Consider the following 22,663-nt stretch of genomic DNA (forward strand, 5'->3'; position numbering starts at 1 on the left):
GGTTGTTTCTGTAAGAAACAATAAGCTGATTTCGGCTGGAGCCTAAGCTGGCACAGTATGTGTATAGCGGCTAATAAGAGGTTTGGGCAATACGATTTAACTTTAACACGCGCAGCCATTCAGCTCTGTTGCCCTTTCATTTGCCCAATACCAAGATGGACGCTGGACGCTGGACGCTTTACGCCGAGTGACGTGAGCGCCCTTCTGGGTCTTGTCGCATTTACCCACATGGAGGCGCAAGCTCATACGCACGTGACCCAATGCGAGCGGCCTGGTTGCTATCGAGCAGATAGGTACTCGCCGCTGCGGCTGCACACCGAGCGCCAGGGAGCTCTTTATGATTTTTAAGGCTGCAGCCGGATCAGAGCAAACCCCAAATCTGCTGGGGCGAAGCGGTCACGTGATCTCGTCAAGAGTGGGCAAACCACCCTCCCTTCAAGTGTGTGCCGGGTGAGCATCACCTGGAGAGAAGCAGCAGGGTGATCATGCAGAGTCAGGTCATCTAGTGCAGTCCTAGTGTTAGCTAGATGCACTTGTTGCTGACCTCTCTAGCAGTGAAGGGGTTAAAGTGATCTGGTTGTCACTAAAGAGTTTAGGGTGAGCTGACCGGCACTGAATGGGTTAAGGCGACCTTGCTCCCCCACCCCTATCCTGGCACTGAATGGGTTAAGGTGTTCATGTACAGCCCTGATTTGCAATGTTGTTCATTTAGATCGCGTCTATATGTCTCAGTCAGTCCTTGAGTTACATCCCATTTAGTATGGTCATGTGGATCTAGATTATCTGGGCATGGTATACAGTCTAATTTTGGGATGATCGTGTAGGTACGGTCCTGAGACTGGCTGGACAGTTCTGGTACATGTAAATTACAGTGGTCCACATTGTCAGGGCAAAAATAAAATTGCGGTGTGGTTAGATTTTGAGTCATCCTGTGGATCTAGAGTATCTGGGACAACCTCGGTCCTGATATTTTTAAATTGCGGTGATTTATCTGGAGCAGACCCAGTTCTGCTGTAGGTAAGGGGGAATTTGTACATCCAGATTATCTGGGAAAATTTACTGTTAAAATCCATTAACCATTGTCGCTGCCAGGGGGCAGATGTTGCATCTCTTTTGAAGTGATTAAGAATAGAGATGTAGCAATGCTAAGTGTTTTCGGTGCCGCCATGCGCGGTCATGGCACCAAAGGATTAATGCTGCATGGGGTCCCCTTCAGAAGCATGGAGCTCCCCTGCAGCTCAAGTGCAGCAGGCACTGTCCATGGTGTGGAGAGAGTAAGTCTCTCTACATCTATACCTTGGGTCAGCTACTGATGCTATCAATTTCCTAGCAAGGGAGTTCCAGTTGTATTGTGGATTTAATCCGACTTGAAATGCATGAATGTAACATTTTTGGAACACTGCTGTCTCCACTGTTACTAATGCTGCCATGCTCCAGGAGACCATCCAATCAAAAATATAGATGTGTGTGTATATGTTTTTTTCTTTGTAACTTCTCTATGCCATGCATCCTCTCCATGTAACCTTTATGTTTGTATTGTTTTGTTCACTGCGATTTTTGTATTGACCACGCTTTTAATTTTTAGTTAACGCTTTTGTCAAAGAAACATGTCGGGAGTAAAAAGAATAATTGAAGATAAAGATCCAGATTATGAAGAGATCTCGGTTGTGCATCAGAATAAGCGTCACAAGGCGATTGAAACATCAGGTACATGCAGCATGTTATATTTGCAGCAGACTTAATGGACTGAATTCCTCACACACACACCTAATCCAAGTCCCCTTGTCCCTTCTTCACAGTCCACACACAGCCATCTATCTAGCTGCGCAAACAAATTATTTAGGTATTTTACTGGAAGATTATTTTTTTTGTGGGTGGAGCTTAATATTACCTAAGTGGTTCCGGAGTTACCCGCTGAGTTCTACTGTGCTGCTCCGTTTTCCAGGCCCCTCCGTTTACCAGTAAATTTGCCTTTAAACCTCCCAGGCAAAAACACTTCCTCGAAAGAACAATATGGCTACTGTGGTTAGCCATAGCCCCAGTGGTCAATAGAAAGCAATGATGCCATTCAGTGTTGACGTCACTGCTTTCTCTTGGTTTCTCCAGTAGCCATATTTCTATGTTTTTGGCAGTACCTGTCAAAATGTTGACGTTAAACTTACCAGCATCCAGGGGCTCCACAGAGCTGTGAGCACCATGATTGAGCTCAACCTGCGTTCCCGGTTCTACGAAGGTGAATAACATTTTTTTTTTAAAAGTTTAGTTGGGGGTTATTGTTGACTTAAAATGTCGCAGCTACAGACTCATCTCACTCCCACCCCAGAGCAAACAGTATTTTCATTAATTTAGGTATAGATCATAAAGTTCTCATTAAAAAATATAATGGATAGGCTACACTCTACATTGGACCAATATGCAAAAATATTGGAGAGTGGTACAGCGGGAACAAGGAGAACCCTATATCCTCCACAGACTAAATGTACAACAAAAGTGGAGTTTCCAGCATTCGAAGGAAAAATAGAGGATAAGCCAAATTAAATTTAATATAGCAAAAGTCTATACGCAATGTACACTTAATGCAGAATGTACGTGAAGTGTTTATCGTGTATAACTTATACGGAATGGAAGGGAGGGAAGATGAGGGAAGGAGGGGAGGGAAAGACAAGGAACACAGGGAGTAAGGGGGGGCAATGTTTCAGGGGTGAGCCCCGTCAGGCCCGTTCCCAAAGATCAATAAGATCAAAGTTACTTCCCTTAACCCCTATAGTAAAAACCCTCCCTGAGAGGTATGATATAAGTGTAGTCCCTACTGGGTACACATCCTAAATACAAAAAAGGGGGCAGCCCAGAGTAGCACTATGAATATTTGATCATGGAAGTGAATAATTCGAAGACAGACCACAGGGGCAATGTATTCATGCCACCAGACCACAATCAACTGGAGAAAATCACAATTCCTACTGTCAAATGTATAATGTCACAATAGAGATCAGTCTGTGGTCGTCCCCCAAATACCCAGTAGGAGTAAGGCTGAGATTATACTCGGCGCAATGGTGCACAAGCGAGAAACACAAATGTCATAATCCCTATGCGGTCGCCGGATCGTGATGGCGCAACCGCGTTTTGAAGAAAACATTTTTTCTCTTTTCAAGCGCAGCCGTGTGACGTCAGCGTCATGTGTGCGGTTCAGCGAAGGAGGGTGAACCAGCTCTGATGCCTCTCCAATCTCCTGCAGCCAAGTTCACACATAGCTGGGGCTGCAGGCGTGCGCAAGGCTATGCGGTCCATCGCGCGCGTGTAAGTAAGGACTATAATCTAAGCCTAACATTACTTTAAGGTGAAAGTCTCTGGCGCGATCACCGTATCCCTGGTGGTCAGCAATTGGTGCCCAGTTTACAGCTGGAGTGCCGGGTGCCTCTATGATCAGCTGTACTGTGGAGTTTAAAACCCCACCGGGCGGTGATGACATCAGTGGACATCGACTGCAACCGGGGGGGCACTTACTGGTCCAGGCCACTGACATCACTAACCTTGTAGGGCGTCAGCCGACGCGAACCCGGAGATGTTTGTGTCAGGTCTCCATGGTTAGGCCGAGATCGCTGATTGGTCCTGGCTATTGACGTCACAAGTCACGTGGTGCGTCAGCCGGCGCGAACCCGGAACTGCAGTAGAATGAAGCTATTGAGATTGTCTAGGCAACCGTGAACTCAGATGACATAAGATGACCAGTCAGATGACGTAAGCCTGTACCAGAGTAATGTTACAATGGTTGTCCTGGTAACCAGCCACTTGCTGAGGCCGTGGATCCATATAGCAGAAAACATGAAACATAAAGGTATACAGGCATACCCCGCTTTAAGTACACTCACTTTAAGTACACTCGCGAGTAAGGACATATCGCCCAATAGGCAAACGGCAGCTCACGCATGCGCCTGTCATCACATCCTGAACAGCAATACCGGCTCCCTACCTGTACTGAAGCTGGGCGCAAGCGGGGAGACTATAGAGCCTGTTACACATGTGCTATTTACATGAGTTATGCACGTATATAACGAATGCAGTACAGTACATGCATCGATAAGTGGGAAAAGGTAGTGCTTCACTTTAAGTACATTTTCGCTTTACATACATGCTCCAGTCCCATTGCGTACGTTAATGCGGGGTATGCCTGTATGGTTAATAAAACAAAGTTCATCATATCAAATGCAATGTTGTGATATGTGTAAAGGGAAGTGCCACTAAACACCCACGGGAAAATGAGACACTAGGTTAAATCACCCCAGGAATAAATGATATAGTACAGGAGGCACTTGAAACCAGCGGGACCCAATCAATCCTGTGGAGGTGAGAGGGGAAGGTAAAGGTGGGTGAACACCATGGCAGTCAACGAACCGATCACTAAGCACATGTAGGCAATGACGGACATATGGCCGGAACAGGTTATGGACACACTTCAGACGGAAATGGGCAACAGCTCAACATGAGGAGCAGACAGTCTGTGGAAAAGTGGGAGCATTGCGTCAATATGTGTGGGCCATGGACAAAAGTTACCTAAACAAGACTACCTAGGCACAGGGTCTGGCCCCAGGGAAAGGTGGTGAACATGGTCCAACGCCACCCATATATTAGAAACCGCTTAAGTCAAGCACTTTATTTATCCCTTTAGGTATCATAGTGCCTAGTCGCCTAATCCATTTGGATTCCTTCTGTAACAGGAGCCTGCTCCCTTCTCAGGTATTCACTGGGACGACCAGACTGATCTCTATTGTGACATTATACATTTGACAGTAGGAACTGTGATTTTCTCCAGTGCATTGAGGTCTGGTGGTATGAATACATTGTCCCTGTGGGCTGTGTTGGAATTATTCACTTCCATGATCAAATATTCATAGTGCTACTCTGGGCTGCCCCCTTTTTTCTGTTTTTATCACTCGGGAGGGTTTTTACCATAGGGGTTAAGGAAAGTACCTTTGATCTGTGGGAACGGGCCTGAACAAGGGGCTTGCCCCCCTTATTCCCTTGTACCCTGTGTTCCTGGTTTTTTCCTCCCCGTCCTTCCCCTTACGCCATCTTCCTTCCCTTCTATCGTGTTGCATTCCGTATAAGTTGCACTTTTTTTGTGTGCATATTTGTTCGCGTCTGCACGATATATACCTCACGTACATTCTACATTAAGTGTACTTGCGTATATACTTTTGCTATATTAAATTCAATTTGGCTTATCCTGTATTGTTCCCATTTTCTTCCTTTGAGTGCTGGGAACTCCACTTTTCTTGTATATAATGTTCTCATCACCTTCAAAGCTCTATCCTCTTTTTGTTTTCTTTAAAAAAAAAAAATGTATTTACTTTAAATATCTTGTTCACCTTCTTTCCTCTTACGTTTTCCTCCCACTGTTTATGTGCTGGTTTATGAAGTAATTATTTAGTTCTATGTTCCAACCCGAAAAAGGGTCCACCCCATAGATATTCTGCCTGCGTGCACAGTAAAACATGCAAAAAAAAGCTGTGTGTGCTGTGCACGCGCATAGTAAGTGAAACTTCTTTGACTTTTGTCACAGAAATTGACTTATAACGCGCGTGCTCGGCACACGTGTCAGTCAGTGTATGTGTGTCAGAGAGTATGTGTGTGTGTGTTTGTTTGTGTGTGTGTCAGTCAGTGTGTGCATGTGTGTCAGTCAGTGTGTGCATGTGTGTCAGTCAGTGTGTGCATGTGTGTCAGTCAGTGTGTGCATGTGTGTCAGTCAGTGTGTGCATGTGTGTCAGTCAGTGTGTGCATGTGTGTGTGTGTGTCAGTCAGTGTATGTCTCTCTCTCTCTGTGTTGTGCGAATGTCTCTGTCGGTCAGTGTGTGTGTGTGTGTGTGTGCGTGTGTGTAAGTCAGTGTGTGTGTGCATGTGTGTGTGTCAGTGTGTGAGTCTGAGTCAGTCAGTGTGTGCATGTGTGTCAGTCAGTGTGTGCATGTGTGTCAGTTAGTGTGTGTGTGTGTGAGTGTGTGTGTGTGTCAGTCAGTGTATGTCTCTCTCTCTCTCTGTGTTGTGCGAATGTCTCTGTCGGTCAGTGTGTGTGTGTCAGTGTGTGAGTATGAGTCAGTCAGTGTGTGCGTGTGTGTCAGTCAGTGTGTGTGCGTGTGTGTGTGTGTCAGTGTGTGAGTATGAGTCAGTCAGTGTGAGTGTGTGTGTCAGTCAGTTTGTCTCTCTCTCCCTGTGTTGTTTGAATGTCTCTCTGTGTTGTGTTGTGCCCCCTTCTCCCCTCGCACGCAAATTCTGCCCCCCCCCTCCCCTCGCACGCAAATTCTGCCCCCACCTCGCACACAAATTCTGCCCTCCCCCCCCTCCCCTCGCACGCAAATTCTGCCCTCCCCCCCTCCCCTCGCACGCAAATTCTGCCCTCTCCCCCCTCCCCTAGCACGCAAATTCTGCCCTCCCCTCGCACGCAAATTCTGCCCCCCCCCTCCCACGCAAATTCTACCCCCCACCGCGGGGTACATGCGCCCGGCACGGGCATGAGTGACTGAGCCCCTGTGCCGCGCGGGTTGCGCCCGGATTTGTGCCGTGTGCCAGTGGAGGGCTGAAGGACTAGGAGCGTGTGGGGGGAATGACTCCGCTGCCAGCCGCTTCTGCGCATGCGCGGCATGGCAGCGGGCGGGGAACAGCGTTACAGCGGCCGTGGGACCGTTAGGAGCGTCGGGTCAGCAGCCGGGTGTGCGGTGGGGGGGTGGTGCGGCGGCGATTAGGAGCATGTGACAGGACGTGTGAGCGGAGCGGCGTCCATTACGTGACGTCACTTCCGTTTCACATTTCACCCCCCATCTATCCAGTTTTATCCCATCAGAGGTGCCACTAAAGAAGTTTCACTTCAAAAAAACGCCCATGCAGAAATGAGCAAAACACAGAAAATGTAACAACTTATATATGTATTGAAGAGAAGGTAAAACCGCTGGTTAACCTCCTCCTGCAATAAATATGTAAGCGCGCTTTGAATTTTTTAATGTGCTTTTTGTTTTGTCAGGTTTTTTTACCATAAAGTAATACATTGTTCATTTGAGATTTTAAACCGTTGGTCCCTTTCCGAAGCTTTCATAGTTTCTTGGGATCTAATGACACAAATCTCCCGATTGCAAAACTAGTTCAAAATAGTATGCTGTTATTTATAAAATTGAAAGCTAAATTCTCACTGCTTTTGTTGTTGTTGTTTTGCAGCCGGGGGACTATAATAAATGCCTTTGGCCTTTATTCTATGAAGTGCGAATAGAACTGACCTGGTGCTATCGCACATTAAGGCACCCATAAAGGTCCCTTAAATGGACAATATCTTCCCTTCGGGACAAGGATTTATACACGGCTCACAAGCTGTCCCATTCTTCACCTTCGCAAAGGTCCCTCAAATGGATAATATCTCCCCTAAATCCGTCCACCTGTCTCGAACAGCACACAAGTGAGCACGTGACTTAGATATGCAACCAGGGTTAATACACACGGCTACTCTAGCCAACTTCCCTTTCTCTCAAAGGTACCTCCAATGAGTTAATATTATTAACCCCTTACTCAATTGCAACCATATTTATATGCCCAGGACATACTTGAAAACGATAGGTAACTCTCAATGTATTACTTCCTGGTAAAACATTTTATAAATAAAATAATATGCTGCAACCACCGGAGAAATGCAAAAAAAAATGTCATATTAATCTGCCAGGTTCTCAGGTCCCTGTTTTATTCTAGAAAAACTATGCACTTAACATAGCAAAATGTGTCAGAAAATGTAAATACTCTCACCAGAGCGTGCAATCAGTTCATTCAGAGCATCAATTATTAAATGTTTTAATATATATATAAAAATACAATGCTTAGATTACAGAAAAAGGATTACAAAAACATACCATTACAATAAATACAATTACAATAAATACAAGACAGTTTCTCAAAATACAAGGATAAAACAGAAAACCCTATGCATTACCATATGTCATAGGTTTTCTCCCAGAGAGGTTACTAGCGCAGAAGTGAGATTCGCATGTTTGGTCCAAAGACACCTCAGTTGAAATCTGATTTTCATAATCTGTGCTAAGACATATCCTATTTTTCCCCCATTTAAACAACATAAAACCACCCGGTTGTAAATCAGCTGCGGGATTGACAGTTTTATGATAGAGTAAAAAATACTCCTACAAAACAACGTTTAAACTAATCCCCCGTACTCATAACTTTCCTTCTGTAATACTTACACGCATGTGAGTTGATCAATAGATTTAGGTGGTCATTATGGACGCAACGAGACTAATCACGACCGTCTTGCCCCTAAATGTATGCAACAAATGGATATCTGTCCCTTATTACCTCTTAACCATGCCGTCTTGTTACATGCTACTCTGTCACACAATTACAGATGTGTAACTTCGTAGGTACAGTGGATGACATCCCATGATATTCTCATTTTTAATGAAGTCCTTCAATGAGGACATAACCTGTGAGTCACCTTTCTCTGGAATGTACCGGTAATTATTCACAAACTGTGAGTTTGCTTTGAGGCTGTTAGGAGGTCGTAAATACTAAGCAGAACTGACTAACTAACACGTGTCACTTTTAGTGGGCAATCCAGGATAGGGCCTCCAATGAAGTTCTTTTTGAAGCCCAGAATAGATTAAAATACCGTGACAGGGTCATTGACTCTCTATATGTTAGTTGGAGATGGCAGTATGCATGCTTTCCAGTAGACGAGGGGTAAACCCAGCTTGTTAAGCAGTCCACAGGTGATTCAAATTAAGCTAGTTCACCTGCTTTAAAACAGGAAGAGGAAATGCCTCTGGGGCAGCAGTCTCTCTCAGGCACAGAAAGAAGACAGAGGAGTGTTGACAGACAGACACAGGCTGCTCAGATTGAACCTGTCCCAAGGGGGAATAAAGCTCCCAGGTAAGGAGCCATCTGCTATTGTTGAACATTGTTGGACTGAACTAGGTTAGCTAGCTAGCCAGGTACTGTAGATAGCCTGCACTTTTGTTTAGTTAGTGCCCCGACCGGGGTTAGGTTTTTGTTTACGTTTCTAAAGGGACAGAGTACCCATTGTTTTAGTTACCCTTTTTGGACAAATAAATCAACCAGCACTAGTTCACCAGAAAAGTCGTGTTGTCTCCTCACTTACCACGGCCATCCTGCCACAATACATAATATCTCATGATATTATGACATATCTTTTAGGACAGCGGTGCGCAAACTCCCTGCGCCCCCCCTTACCTTCTGCCTCCTCGGTCGCGCCCCCCTCGCCTCTAATAATGCGTCAAATTACGCTGCAGGGTCATGTGACGTCACATCTCATGGTAACGGGCGGCATTTGCTGCTGCGTTGCCATGGAGACGCGTGGGGAAGGCAAGTAAATTTACAGCGGCCTCGCGCTCTTAGTGTGGGGCCTCTGTAACCGCCACGCGGCCCGTGCCCCCCCAATAAAGTCAGGGGGAGCCCCCCAGTTTGCGCACCGCTATTTTAGGATATTACAAATGAGACCAGACTGTTATATGCTACTGCTAATAATATATTTTAATTTATTCTGGTATTTTTTTATTACTATTATTGTAAACTAAAAAGAAAATGCACAGATGCGCACCAGGGATTAAGTAATTGTCATTTATTAATAAAAGTACACAAATAGTACTGAGGGGATCCAACCCCACCTCAGCTTAAATGTAAAACAGCTCAGATCCAGTGACCATATACATGAACTCTGTGATAATTTGAATCCCTAACCAGTAAAACACAAAAAAAGCAATAAAAACAAGTGTAATCAGATGATGTAAAAAAATATACATAACAGTAAAAATAACAGTCCAAACTGGTTTAGAGTAAAACCGCCATAGAGGACTATCAGGGGCTGGCAGGGGGAGACGATAACTCACACTGAGGCAGAAAGCGGGTCCACAGTGTCCGTTTTGAGATCCGGATCACGGCACCGCAGAGATGAAAAACGCCGCTTGTGCCTCTCACAGGCTCCGTCTCAGCCTGTCGGCAAACACGCACAGGATGACCTGTCGTGACCTCTACGCGTTTCGCACTACGTGCTTCGTCAGGAGGTCACGTACAGCGTCATCCACGCGTATTTGTAGGCGGCCGCCAATCAAATGGGATGGCCCAAAGGAAAGCACCCTTTAAATGCCATACCTTGGCAAAAGCGATGAATGCTCTTAATCAATGTCAATGCCATACGGTACAATACTCATCAGCAGCATGCATAGATAAATAATATAGTCAGAGCAAGGCAGATCATAGTTAGTACATAAATGGCCATATAGCATAGAATATATATATAAAAAACACACGATTTTAATACATATACCATAAAATAACAATAGTAAAAAAGAAAAAAGAGAGGGCTACTAAAAGAACTTCTATAGTAACAATCATAAAAGAAAATATTCACCAAAACATTTTTCACCTTAAATGGAGTTAATTCGATAAGTTCATTGAAGCCAGTAGGATATCTAGTTTGCATTTCATAAATCCAATACTGTTCCCGTTTCAATAAATAATTTTCTCTATTTCCCTGTCTGATGTTTGGTGATACACTTTCAAGTCCCTTAAATGTGATACAGCTAGGATCATTATTGTGCACCTCTTTAAAGTGTTTTAATAGCGGAGTAGGTGGCATACCTTTAGATATTATTTTTGGTATGTTTTTTTACATTTCTTAAATGTTCTAACATACGCATCTTGAGTGGTCTTTTAGTCTTACCAATGTACTGTAAATTACAGCTACACTGCAGGACATAGACCACATGCATTGTCTGACAATTGATGAAACTTTTCGTGTTATAAATAGATTTAGTAACACAAGACGTGACTGTTTTCTCTTTGCTAATATGCTTACACGCTTTGCACTTTCCGCATTGATATGTGCCCACGATCCCCAAGCGTTTCTTAATATCACCAGATGTTGCAGTGTTACTGATGACTTGGCTGGGGGCCAACATATTTTTCAAGTTTGGTGCACGCTTAAACACTATACCCAGCTGAGACTTTAGTTGGGGACCTAAAATGGGGTCCATTTTAAGTATACCCCAATGTTTCTTCAGTATTTTACTAACCCTATAATGCATATCACTAAATTGGGTTATAAAAGCAGGGAATTTATTATTTTTACTCTTATCAGTCTTTTTGTGATTATATTTCATCAAAGATTTTCTTGGAATTTTTTCCAATCTCTTTAACGAGGAATCTATTAGGTCCTCATCATAGTTTTTATCAAGAAATCTTTTTTTGAGAAACACAGATTGTTCTCCAAACTCCTCAGCCTTGGAGTCGTTTCTCTTCAATCTCACAAATTGATTGAATGGAATATTTTGGACCCATCTCTTATCGTGGCAGCTGAATGGGTCCAAGTAAGAGTTAACATTGGTAACTTTAAAGTGTGTTTTCGTATGAATGGTGTTGGCTTCAATGTATAAGTCGAGAAAGTGAATGCTGACAGCACTGTTTTCACCACTAAATTTTAGATTAAATTCGTTTACATTTAGGAGAGCAACAAAATCAAGATATGACTCCTCACTTCCTTCCCACACCATAATAATATCATCAATATATCTCCTCCACAGTTTGAGCTGTGGAGGAGGACACCGAAGAACTGCAAGTGACTCCCACTGTCCCATATACAGATTGGCAAACGATGGGGCAAACGTAGTACCCATCGCTGTCCCCAAGATTTGTAAAAAATAAAGGGAATCAAACAAAAAATAATTGTGACCAAGGATGAAATTAATCTGATTACACTTGTTTTTATTGCTTTTTTTGTGTTTTACTGCTTAGGGATTCAAATTATCACAGAGTTCATGTATATGGTCACTGGATCTGAGCTGTTTTACATTTAAGCTGAGGTGGGGTTGGATCCCCTCAGTACTATTTGTGTACTTTTATTAATAAATGACAATTACTTAATCCCTGGTGCGCATCTGTGCATTTTCTTCTGTTTTTCAGGGTGTTTTCCCCCGTTTTTAGGGGGGATCACCTTGAGGTGGGAGCTGTTGGGGAGACGCTCCATGCACGTGCAGCAAAGGGATTCTCCATTATCAATCACCTGTAGCACGAGCGCTGAACATCCTTTATTTTCTGCTTTCATTATTGTAAACTATTGTGTAACCAAGATGAGCCTTGCGTCTTTGTATTCGGACACTTTAGTTAAGAAGTATGATTCATTCCTCCTTGTGCTTCTTGTGCAGCTCGCGATGCTACTATCCTGAAGATTGAGTCCATTGTAAAAGAGCAATTTTCCATTGAGATGAAGAATAAAGAACATGAAATTGAAGTAATAGATCAGGTATGAACTTGCCTCATGGACCTGCAGACCACTCCGAATCACTGTTATAATTATACGTTCTGGTCGAACTGCCTAAAGTAAAAAGCAGCGATACTACATTAGGGGGAAGGGGAGAGAAATTCTCTAAGGTTCATATAACATGTTTGCTGTAAAAAAAATATATGCCTTCCTTTTCAAAACCGTGTAGAAATACAGTGATAATAGCTTTATAAATCAAAAGTAGTGGTACTGTACTATACGGCCTAGTACCATAACTTTTTGGCCTCTTTAATAGAAGCAGTGTTCACTTTGCTCATGAAAATTTAAGAGCCTCTTATTTCAACTGCTAAGTCAGTTAAGTAATGATGTCATCAGAGTAGTGAGGTCGAAGCAACAAGTGCGCTGACGCAGCCTGAGGTTGTCCCTGATTTGGTCGGCCAAAAGATGCTGATTTTTCTCAAAACTTATTTTGGGTTCCTTTTTCATTGCTTTTTGTAACATTTTCCTGTTTTTACAGCGTCTGAATGAGGCCAGACGTATGATGGATAAACTACGTGCCTGTATTGTGGCTAATTACTACGCTTCTGCAGCCCTCGGCAAAGTCCCAGAGGTAAACAATCTGTTTTGGTGGAGGTGGAACACTGCTTGTGTTTTTGTGTTCCAACACATGGGGGGTTATTCATTGATGTTTATAGGCGTCTCCGTGCTACACATCTCCACTGGTACTAAGGCCATATTAGACGACGAGCGCTATTCTAATTCCTGCCTTTCTAAGCGTTAATGTGTCAATGTCTGTGCTCGAAGTTATGACCCATGTGCGTGATTGTGATTTAGGGAGCGTCGAAAGGTGTGACAATGTTACATGACAATATGAGATGTAGCAAACGGTGGGCCCTGTCAGAAAATGAACACCATCTTCAAGCAGAAATACTACATCTCCCCCCCCAGCCCCCCTCTGTTTTTGTTCTCATTTGTATATGTAAAGCTGTATCATTCTACATTCTTACCTAAGCTGGCAATCGTTTACTCCTTATATAAATCTGTCAAAATCCTGATTGTGTGAGTAACAACGTTCACGCAATTTCCACCACCCCCTCCCCCCAATGACTCGGAGTCAAATGACGTTGTGGGTTATGTCACGTGACCCCGCCGCATAATTTGATGCGCGTTGCCTTGGCGACGTGTGACGTCCCATTACGTTGCGGCGTCATTTAACGTCGTGTTGCCATGGCGACGCGTCACTGAAGACCCGACAGAGCAGGTAAGTGAGTTGCGGGGCACTGTAACCGCTCGCACCCCCCCTAGAAATTCTCCTGCCCCCCAGTTTGCGCACCGCTGATATAAAGGACCTCCGAGCCAAATCTTCAGCAATAGATTACTGGAGAACGGATCGATCGGTAATTTAGCTAATCACTTGTCAGTGTGCAGATTGTATTGGTGCACATATTGAATGGGGAAAAAAAATTAAATAATCAAAAATCGCATTAAGAGTTGAATAATAAAATAAAAAAAATATGCAGTAAGTATTATCTAATACTTTAGAACTGATTTTATTAAAAAAATAAAAAACATATAAGACTTCACATGTTTTTGCTTCTTTAAACCTGGGGGATGTTTTTACCTTCCAACAATCTGCACCAGATGTAAGAAACAGTTTGTGCATTTGACACAACGGTGCACCAAAAAACACACTCTCTCTCCAAAATTGCCTTTGTATCTGTACATAAACCACAATGTTGTTGTTTTTTTTTCTTGTTTAGTTGTATATTGGAAATCTTACATACAGTAGATGAGCATTTCTTGCATTTGTTGTACATTTTCAAGGTTGTTCCTTACAGCAATCACACAGAAGTTAGTTACCATGCTAGTGGTAGTGTAAGCTCCCCATTTTGTATAAAACATTTCGAGGAGTATTCAAAAGAAAATAATATGAGCTGTGTTCCAGAGGAACGGACACAAGGGGACTAACATCTAGGATGTACAGGGAAGTGATCTTTCCGGAGACTTCAAACGACCCTCGACTTAAATACATCCGACAGTGGGAGACTGATTTAGGGGAGGCACTAGAGCAGGGGGGCGCAAACTTTTTTCCCTGCGCCCCCCTGACGGCTGTCCCCTCACTCCCGCGCCAACCCCAACTTACCCGCGCTCCGGCGTAATGACGTCACGTTGCCATAGCAACGTGACGTCACATGACCTCGCAGCGTCATTTTGACGCCGCGTTGCCATGGCGCCGCAGGGAGGAAGCCGCCGGAGCCACGGTAAGTTAGGTTTACAGAGGCCCCGCAGCTCCCCCGGCACTTAATTTAAGTGCCTTCGGGAGGCGCGCGGGGCCTCTGTAAACCCCGCGCCCCCTGTCGGCAGTGTCGCGCCCCCCCTGGGGGTCGCGCCCCACAGTTTGCGCACCGCTGCACTAGAGGACGAAGACTGGGACCAGATTCTGCAAGCTGCAGCCAAGAGCTCGATATGCACAACGTTAAAGGAGAACGCATACAAGGTCCTTATACAATGGTATCACACCCCACTAAAATTATCTAAATTTGTTAGAGGATACTCCCCGCTCTGCCCAAAACAGTGATGGGAGATTGCTGACTTAAGACACATGCTGTGGTCTTGCCCGAGAGTGGTTCCGATTTGGGAACAGATTAGAGACTGGCTACAAAGGATACTCAACTTGGAGATCCCCCTGGACCCGTGGCTGTTCCTCTTGGGCAGGCGGATCCAGGGAGTGTCAAATACGACACACAAATCGGTTGCGCATTTTGCAACCGCCACGAGATGCGAGATCGCAGCATTGTGGAAGCAAGCTGATTTACCAGTAATCCCCAAAATCAGAAAAAGGATTTGGCATGTATGCCGGATGGAACAGTTGACGAGTCTGGTCAACGACACTGGCTCAAACTTCCTAAAAGTCTGGACGCCTTGGTTGGCCCAGACAGACATCCTGGGGGTAGATGCCGCCACAATATTGCACTAATAGTAACAAATGCGCTCTCCATTAACTAAGCGGGATCCACGACCACATAGCAACGTGACAGGTAGGTCAGTTAGGGAAGGATGACAGTGGGTAGCGGTAGTGCTAGTAAAGATAAGCCGGAACTCGAGGCCTAGTAAGGGGCCAATATTGGCTCCAAGGTCGGCCCCCCCCCCCCCCCCCCCCCCCAATGTGTATCCCTTGTCTTGTGGGTCTTGTCTGTCTTGTACCATGCTTAGGTGTTGTTTGTTACTGTTGTCTCACGTCTGTCCGTCTCCCAGGAGCAAAACGTAGGGTGTCATTGTTTTGTCCTTGATAATAGTCTTTGACACAATGTATATGATGTAAAACCCAATAAAAATGGAAGTTATAAAAAAAAATGAAATAATAAGAAATAAAATACAAATACATTATAGTTTAAGTCCTGGTTCTAGTTATTCATACCAATAGAACTTTGAACCACTTCATTGCGTGTTTGTAATCCATTGTATTATCATTTGTTGTTCCCGAAGGTTTTTACCCCGACCGTTGTTTATACACCATATGTGTTTAAGCCACTATATGTGTCTTAAACCTTGCTTAGAAATTGTAGAAATTGCTGGGAATAATCCTTATCCAGTATGCATGTCTGATGTATTTTCCATATGAAAAGAAGTCCTACGACTAATTAAGAACCATTTACTTTTTATCTCTTACTAGCTGATATACCCGGCGTTGCCCGGGCGTGGAAGGGCAGGGGGCATGGAGTGGAAGGGCGGGGGGGGGAGGGGAGTGGAAGGGTGGGGGGGAGGGGCGTGCAAGGGCGGGGGCGGCCAAGGGGCGTCGAAGGGTGGGGAGGGCAAAGGGCAGGGCAGGGAGGGGCGGGGGGGGGGCAAAGGGCAGGGGGGGGGCAAAGGGCAGGAAAGGCCAGGGGGCAAAGGGCAGGGAGGGGCGGGGGGGGGGGGCAAAGGGCAGGGAAGGGCGGGGGGGGCAAAGGGCAGGGAGGGGCGGGGGGGGCAAAGGGCAGGGAGGGGCGGGGGGGGGGCAAAGGGCAGGGAGGGGCGGGGGGGGGCAAAGGGCAGGGAGGGGCGGGGGGGCAAAGGGCAGGGAGGGGCGGGGGGCAAAGGGCAGGGAGGGGCGGGGCAAAGGGCAGGGAGGGGCAATGGTCAGGGAGGGGCAGGGCAAAGGGCAGGGAGGGACAAAGGGCTGGGGGGGGCAGGGGGAGGGAGGGCAGGGGGCAATGGGCAGGGGGAGGGAGGGCAGGGGGGGCAGGGGCTGGGGGGGCAGGGGGCAAAGGGCTGGGGGGGGGCAGGGGGAGGGAGGGCAGGGGGGGCAAAGGGCTGGGGGGGGCAAAGGGCTGAGGGGCAGGGGGAGGAGGGGCTAGGGGGAGGAGGGGCAGGTGGAGAGTGGCAGGGGACAAAGGGCAGGGGGAGGGGAGGGCAGGGGGCAAAGGGCTGGGGGGGGGGCAGGGGGAGGGAGGGCAGGGGGGGCAAAGGGCTGGGGGGGGCAAAGGGCTGAGGGGCAGGGGGAGGAGGGGCAGGGGGAGGAGGGGCAGGTGGAGAGTGGCAGGGGACAAAGGGCAGGGGGAGGGGAGGGCAGGGGGCAAAGGCCAGGGGGAGTCAGGGACGCATTTAATAACCCATTCCCCTGCGTTTACTGACCTTGCACACGGCCGCGCTCCTCTTCCTACGCGTACCGGCCGCCCTCCTCCTCCACCTCGGGCTCCTCAGCGGAGAGGCTGAGACGCTCCGGTGAGGAGGTGATGTGCCTTTCGCAGGGAGATGCGGAGACAGCCGGAGGAGCGGGCTGTGTGAGGGGAGAGCCGCAGAGAGCGTGCTCTGTGTGTGTGGGTGGGGGGGGGGATAAGCGGAGCGGGGGGGAGGGTGGAGAAAGCGGGGGGGAGGGGGGGGGAGGGAGAGCGCCGTGTGAGGGAGTGGCCTATGGGTGGTGAGAGCCGTGGGGAGCGCTCTTGTGGATGGTCAGCTGGGGGAGCGGCCTATGTGAGGGGAGAGCCGCAGAGAACGTGGGGGAGGGGGGTGGTTTGTTTGTGTGTGTGTGTGTGTGTGTGTGTGTGTGTGTGTCACTCCGTCTCTCCTTTGGCCCGTCACTCCGCCTCAGGCCAATGAGAGGTGTGCGGGGGCGGGCCAAGGGAGCAATCTCCTTGGCCTGGCCCAAGGTCCAATGGGATTGCCACTAGGGACACAGGGAGGGACACAGGGAGACACATACAGACACGGAAACATATGACGCTTTCAGAAATATATAGTAAGATTAATTGTGCTTTATGATTATTTGTTTTATTGCTTTATTGGTGTTTTTCGGCCTAGTAGACGTGCCGAGAACCATGCCGTGTAATGAAAATTGGTGTGGATTAGTTGTTTGAGGTCCTGAGACATGTCAATAAAATGTCCCCAAACTTTAAAGAATCGACCTACTTTTTTTTTTCTTTAAGTGGTTGCTTCTTCCCAGTCTAAGTTAAATAGGCTAAACATTTTGTGTTTCCATATCTCTATCGATGGAGGGGTCTGGTATATCCACAGCTGAGGGATTGTTTTCCTGGCAGCCATAACAATGATTTGCTTAAATGTATTATTTTTGCTTAGATCCTCAATTGTAACGTGACCTCCATTTACTTGATACATTAAGTAAAAAATGGCATGCGCTGGATTTGAAGGCATGGTCCTATTTGGAGAGTCTTTACAGAATACCCTTATTTGTATCCAGAAATGTTGAATGATGGCAATTCCACAAACCGTGCATTAGGTCGGCCTCTGAAACTGCAATTTAGGCATTTGCTATGTGGTGAGAGCTTTGAATCGAAATTTTGGAGCCGTGTATGTTCTGTGCAGGATATTATAATGCATTTCCTGATACATTGTTGAAGGGATACATTTTTAAGTGAGCTTTTGAATTGACAATATGTCCCGGTGTCAGGACAGCCTGTAGACAAGGTCAGACAGTAGTCAACATGCGCATTTTCAGGGTAAACCAAATGTTGAGGGGTTTTTTCTCCACAACACAATTAAACATTTGGGCACACTGTCCCTTTAAGGCAAAACAAAACTCATAAAAAGAACTCCTACTCCCCATAGGGAGATGTTGCTAAACATTCCAGGCCCTATCAATCCAGCAGACTGGCTTTGTCCAGTTCCCAACCTCTAAACCTATACCACAATAGTTATGGAACAATATTAATGTCCTTACTGTATCTTTGTTTTGGAATATCTGTCCCTAGAGAGAGTTTAGAAAATTATTCTGGATAGGAGCTTGCACAGGACAGCTCTGTAGTCTGTCAGCCACCTACTACAAGCAGTAACCTCCTTATCAAGCTGGTTGTCAGCTGTCTCGGCTTATTTCCTGATTGCCCAAGTATTCTTACTGGGTTAACCTTCTGAGTGCTGGATGAAGGACTCGGATGTATGTTTCCCAGGCATAATTATCAGTACCTGACTTAACCCTGTCACAGTCCCCCATAGTCCTATCTGGACAGTCTTGTAGCCAGGTTCCAATTCCTGCTGTGTTGCTATCATATTCATGTGTATTCCTCAAACAATTGTCAATGCTAGAAATTGATATTTACCCAAGCCTCATTGTGTGAAGTGAGTCTAAAGGATTGTCCTTGTCCTCAGGTTATAAGATATCTCTGGTACAGTATGTAATGTCTGGCTTGTAGATATGTGAAGAAACCTGAGTTGGTTATTCCAAATGTATCTTTTTAGTTCGTGAAATGTGTAAATGGTACAGTTTGTCTGGAAGCGGTCTTATGTTAAGGAAACTCTTCTTTTCCCAGTTTGCGAATGGATAATTCGCTTTAATAATGGCTTGTTCTTGTATAGTGCTGCTGGTTTTACGTAGCGCTTGACAGACATTTTGCAGACACGGGTCCCTGCCCCGTGGAGCTTACAATCTGTTTTTTTGTGCCTGAAGCACAGGGAGATAAGGTGACTTGCCCAAGGTCACAAGGAGCCGACACCAGGAATTGAACCGGTGCCAGCCAGTGTCTTTACTCACTGAGCCGCTCCTTCTCCTTTACCTTGTTGATATTGCAGATTTTTTTGTGAAGGGTACGTTTCATGTGTGTCGGCAGGGGGTAGCCAGTCTGCATGATAAAGGTTAACAGAAAGAAAAAAGGTGTACCGGGCGCATCTGTGCAACAAAGTGAGAAATGTGCATAATCACCCAAAATAAAATGTGATGGTGATAATCTACCAAAATAAGTGTGAATATAATTAGTGTAACAAACAACCCCCCACCAAATCGTGACAAAGTTGCTAATACTACATGTATAATGAAAACAAACTGCTCAACACCCTTTGTCTGGACCGTTTGCTAGTCCAAAGTAGTGATAATTCTTCCTGGTAAGGGGAGCGCTAATGATTCTTGTGGTATAATATGTGGAAAGATCAAATAACAAAATATTGTGCAGCCAATAGACAATGGACCCTATCTAGTATAAGCAATATGTCTCACTCACAAATGAATAGAAGAACACAAGCAGAACAGAGATTCTTCTCTCTCTGAAAGGAGCTCTTTCTGTTATCTTCACATCTGAGTCTCTGGACACGGCTGGATATACCTCTATGGGTCCAGGGCCTATCCAGCTGCGTCCAGAGACTCAGATGTGAAGATAGCAGAAAGAGCTCCTTTCAGAGAGAGAAGAATCTCTGTCCTGCTTGTGTTCTTCTATTCATTTGTGAGGGAGACTTGCTGGAGTTCGGGGACAAAATTACCGGTAGTCCCCTAATTCTCCTTGGGGTGCAGGCATCATTTGCGAGTACGCGGGGTGAATTACACAAGGGCTACCCAGTGCCTCCCAGACTCCTGGTTTTCGAGCCCACATATCCCAGACCCATTTCCCTCACAGGTACAAAATATGTATTAAAATATGTTTTATAGTGTTTGGTGCATTTTCTATAAATGTCTATACAGTCAGCCCAGGCATCCACATAGGTGCCGGGATGTCTGCATAAACATCAGAGTTTAATGGAGAGAGGATGTCCATAGGTGACAAAACCGTTTGGTGGGCGAGGTAGGGCGAATTGCTAGGTCCGGAGAACAAAGGGCACCCTGTGGGGATACCTTTTTGAGTCTGTCACAACTGGTGGAGCCTGCCCATTGAGTGGCAATGGGTTAGCTGAAGGAAGATGCTACTCGTAGGTGCGTTTGCCATTGGCTAATCCATATTTCTTGCCGACCCTGCTTTGCACGCCACCTCCTCTGACATCAGCCAAGAGACGAGCCCCTGTTTCTATTGGCTGGTGGGAGGGAATTGGTCGCTCCTTCTACTTCCATGTTAGAGAGGGAACAGCGGAGTGTATGTAAGGAGATGGCTGAGGCAGAGAACCAGCTCATCCAGTGGCTTATGTTGGTGAAGCGCGGGCTTTTCAAAGTTGCTGTGTTACGAATAGCAAAGCAGTCGGCTTCATTTTTGGAGCGAAGAAAGCCGGCCCTGCAGAGACTAAGTCAGATGCCAGGTCCAAGTTCTCATTTTAGAACATAGCGGTCGTGGCTAAGGGTTTTAGCCGAAAAGAGGACCAGGAAGCCCAGGTGGATATCCCAGTCAGGGTAAGCCTTCCGAACTAGGCACCCTGCACCTACAGTATTTGAAGCTAGATTTTTTATTTTTTTTGACAGGACAAAAAGGCTTTATTTTGGAATAAGAAAAAAAATCTACAGTAAGTGCAAAAAACAGAAGAAATAGGAGATACAGGTTTACAGCTTCCCAATTATCACCATGAAGTGGGCACGAACGTGTGGCGTTAAGCCTTTGTTCAAGAATGAACCACAGAGCCCTGTGCTGTGACTAGCTCGGAGATCAACAGTATCATTTGGCAAGTGTCTGTATGGAGCGGAACAGACAGCGCTCCGTAGTCTATATCAGAGCAGCGGAAACTAGCGCGCCCTTTTAAACGATTGTAAATCAATACTGACCCCACCATCCCCTCTCATTTTAGTCCCTGCAACTGGAAAACGCAGTTATTACAGTACCTCTGGATAGGATGGCAGTCTTTATGCAATGTTTTTTTTTTTCCTACAGTAATAGGCCCGCTCTTTACAGTTACAAACCTGTCATAACGTAGCGAGCAGGCCAAGCAGCCTTACTTTGCTTGCACCCAGACTAACTGCAGAATGCATTCTGCACTCGCTCTAGGATATATACAGGATCGTCATACAATCCTTAGCAGACTTTTTTTTTCCTGAACAAAATTGCTTTTGGGGATAGCACACATTGGCTAAGCCCTTCAATGCCACTGAGGGTGCCAGTTGTGGACAGTTACTGAAATCACTCGGAGAACTCATTTGAAGAGTCTGCAAAAATGAAATAGCAACAGAGGTACCATGTCTGCAGATGGTTGAATATGGACAGCGGGCGGGACTACAGCAGCGGCGGCAGAACAGGTCCCAAGTCTGCAGGTGAATGAAGATAAGAAGACAGCGGGCGTGCGGTGGAGGTGGCGGTAGGAGATCATAATAGCAGGAGAACTGAGCAGGAGCAGAGCTTCATAGGGGAACGGCTGGGGATGAGCGCACTGTAACCGGAAGTCAGACACCGGTCAACTTCTGGTGTTACAGTGTGCTCATCCCGAGCCGTTCCCCTATAAAGCTCTGCTCCTGCTCAGCTCTCCTGCTATTATGATCTCCTACCGCCATCTCCACCGCACGCCCGCTGTCTTCTTATCTTCATTCACCTGCAGACTTGGGACCTTTTCTCTCGCCGCCGCACACCTGCCCACTGTCCATCTTCAACAAAGCTTCATCCTCCGCTGACATGGGATCTCTCCTGAAACATGGTAAGTGAAAAAGTAATTTTCCTCGATTTGTAAGGGCCAAATCGATGGTGCGTCTTACAATCGATGGCGTCTTAGAATCGAGGAAATACGGTACCTCTGCTTTTCCCTTATCTCCAATAATCAGTCTGCCCATCTCACAGTGAAAGGGTCCTATATTTTCTTTTCTCATTTTTTTGTTATTAAGGTACTTAAAGAACTTTTTAGGGTTGATCTTACTTTCTATTACAATCCTTAATTTCATTATCCATTTTTGCTAATTTGATTGCGCCTTCCTCTTCTTATCCATTTTCTCCCTACCTGTTTTTTTTAGCCACATTGGTTTTTATTTATTTCTTTTATACTTATTAGACAAAGGTATACACTGATAAGTGTGCTTTTCTAATAATGTTTTAAAGACTGACCATTTATCTTCTACATGTTTCCCAGCAAAAACATCATCCCAGTGTATTACTTGTAGATTAGACCTCAGTTTATTACAATCTGCCTTTCTAAAGTTTAAGGTCTTTGTTGAACCAATGTAATCATTTTTTTTGATCATTTATTTCAAATGAGACCATGTTATGATCACTGTTAACCAAATGTTCCAGGAACATTGAATATTTGTTATTACTTCTACATTGTTTGATATTACCAAATCCAGTA

The 22,663-nt window shown here is 45.7% G+C and overlaps 1 protein-coding gene across 5 annotated transcripts in view; it reads left to right on the top strand.

Annotated features, from left to right (window-relative positions):
- The first annotated feature begins 260 nt into the window (after positions 1-260).
- YEATS2 (YEATS domain containing 2) overlaps positions 261-22,663 on the top strand; it is a 157,848-nt gene continuing 135,445 nt past the window's right edge. For 3 of the 5 annotated variants that reach the window (XM_075569488.1, XM_075569490.1, XM_075569491.1), the window contains exons 1-4: positions 261-450; positions 1,586-1,707; positions 12,201-12,298; positions 12,795-12,887. In XM_075569488.1, the coding sequence (XP_075425603.1) occupies positions 1,608-1,707; positions 12,201-12,298; positions 12,795-12,887 (291 nt within the window). In that variant the 5' untranslated portion in view covers positions 261-450; positions 1,586-1,607. The other 2 variants (XM_075569489.1, XM_075569492.1) reach the window with 2 other exon arrangements.

This window comes from Ascaphus truei, chromosome 14, assembly GCF_040206685.1.
Source record: "Ascaphus truei isolate aAscTru1 chromosome 14, aAscTru1.hap1, whole genome shotgun sequence".
NCBI classification, from domain to species: Eukaryota; Metazoa; Chordata; class Amphibia; order Anura; family Ascaphidae; genus Ascaphus; species Ascaphus truei.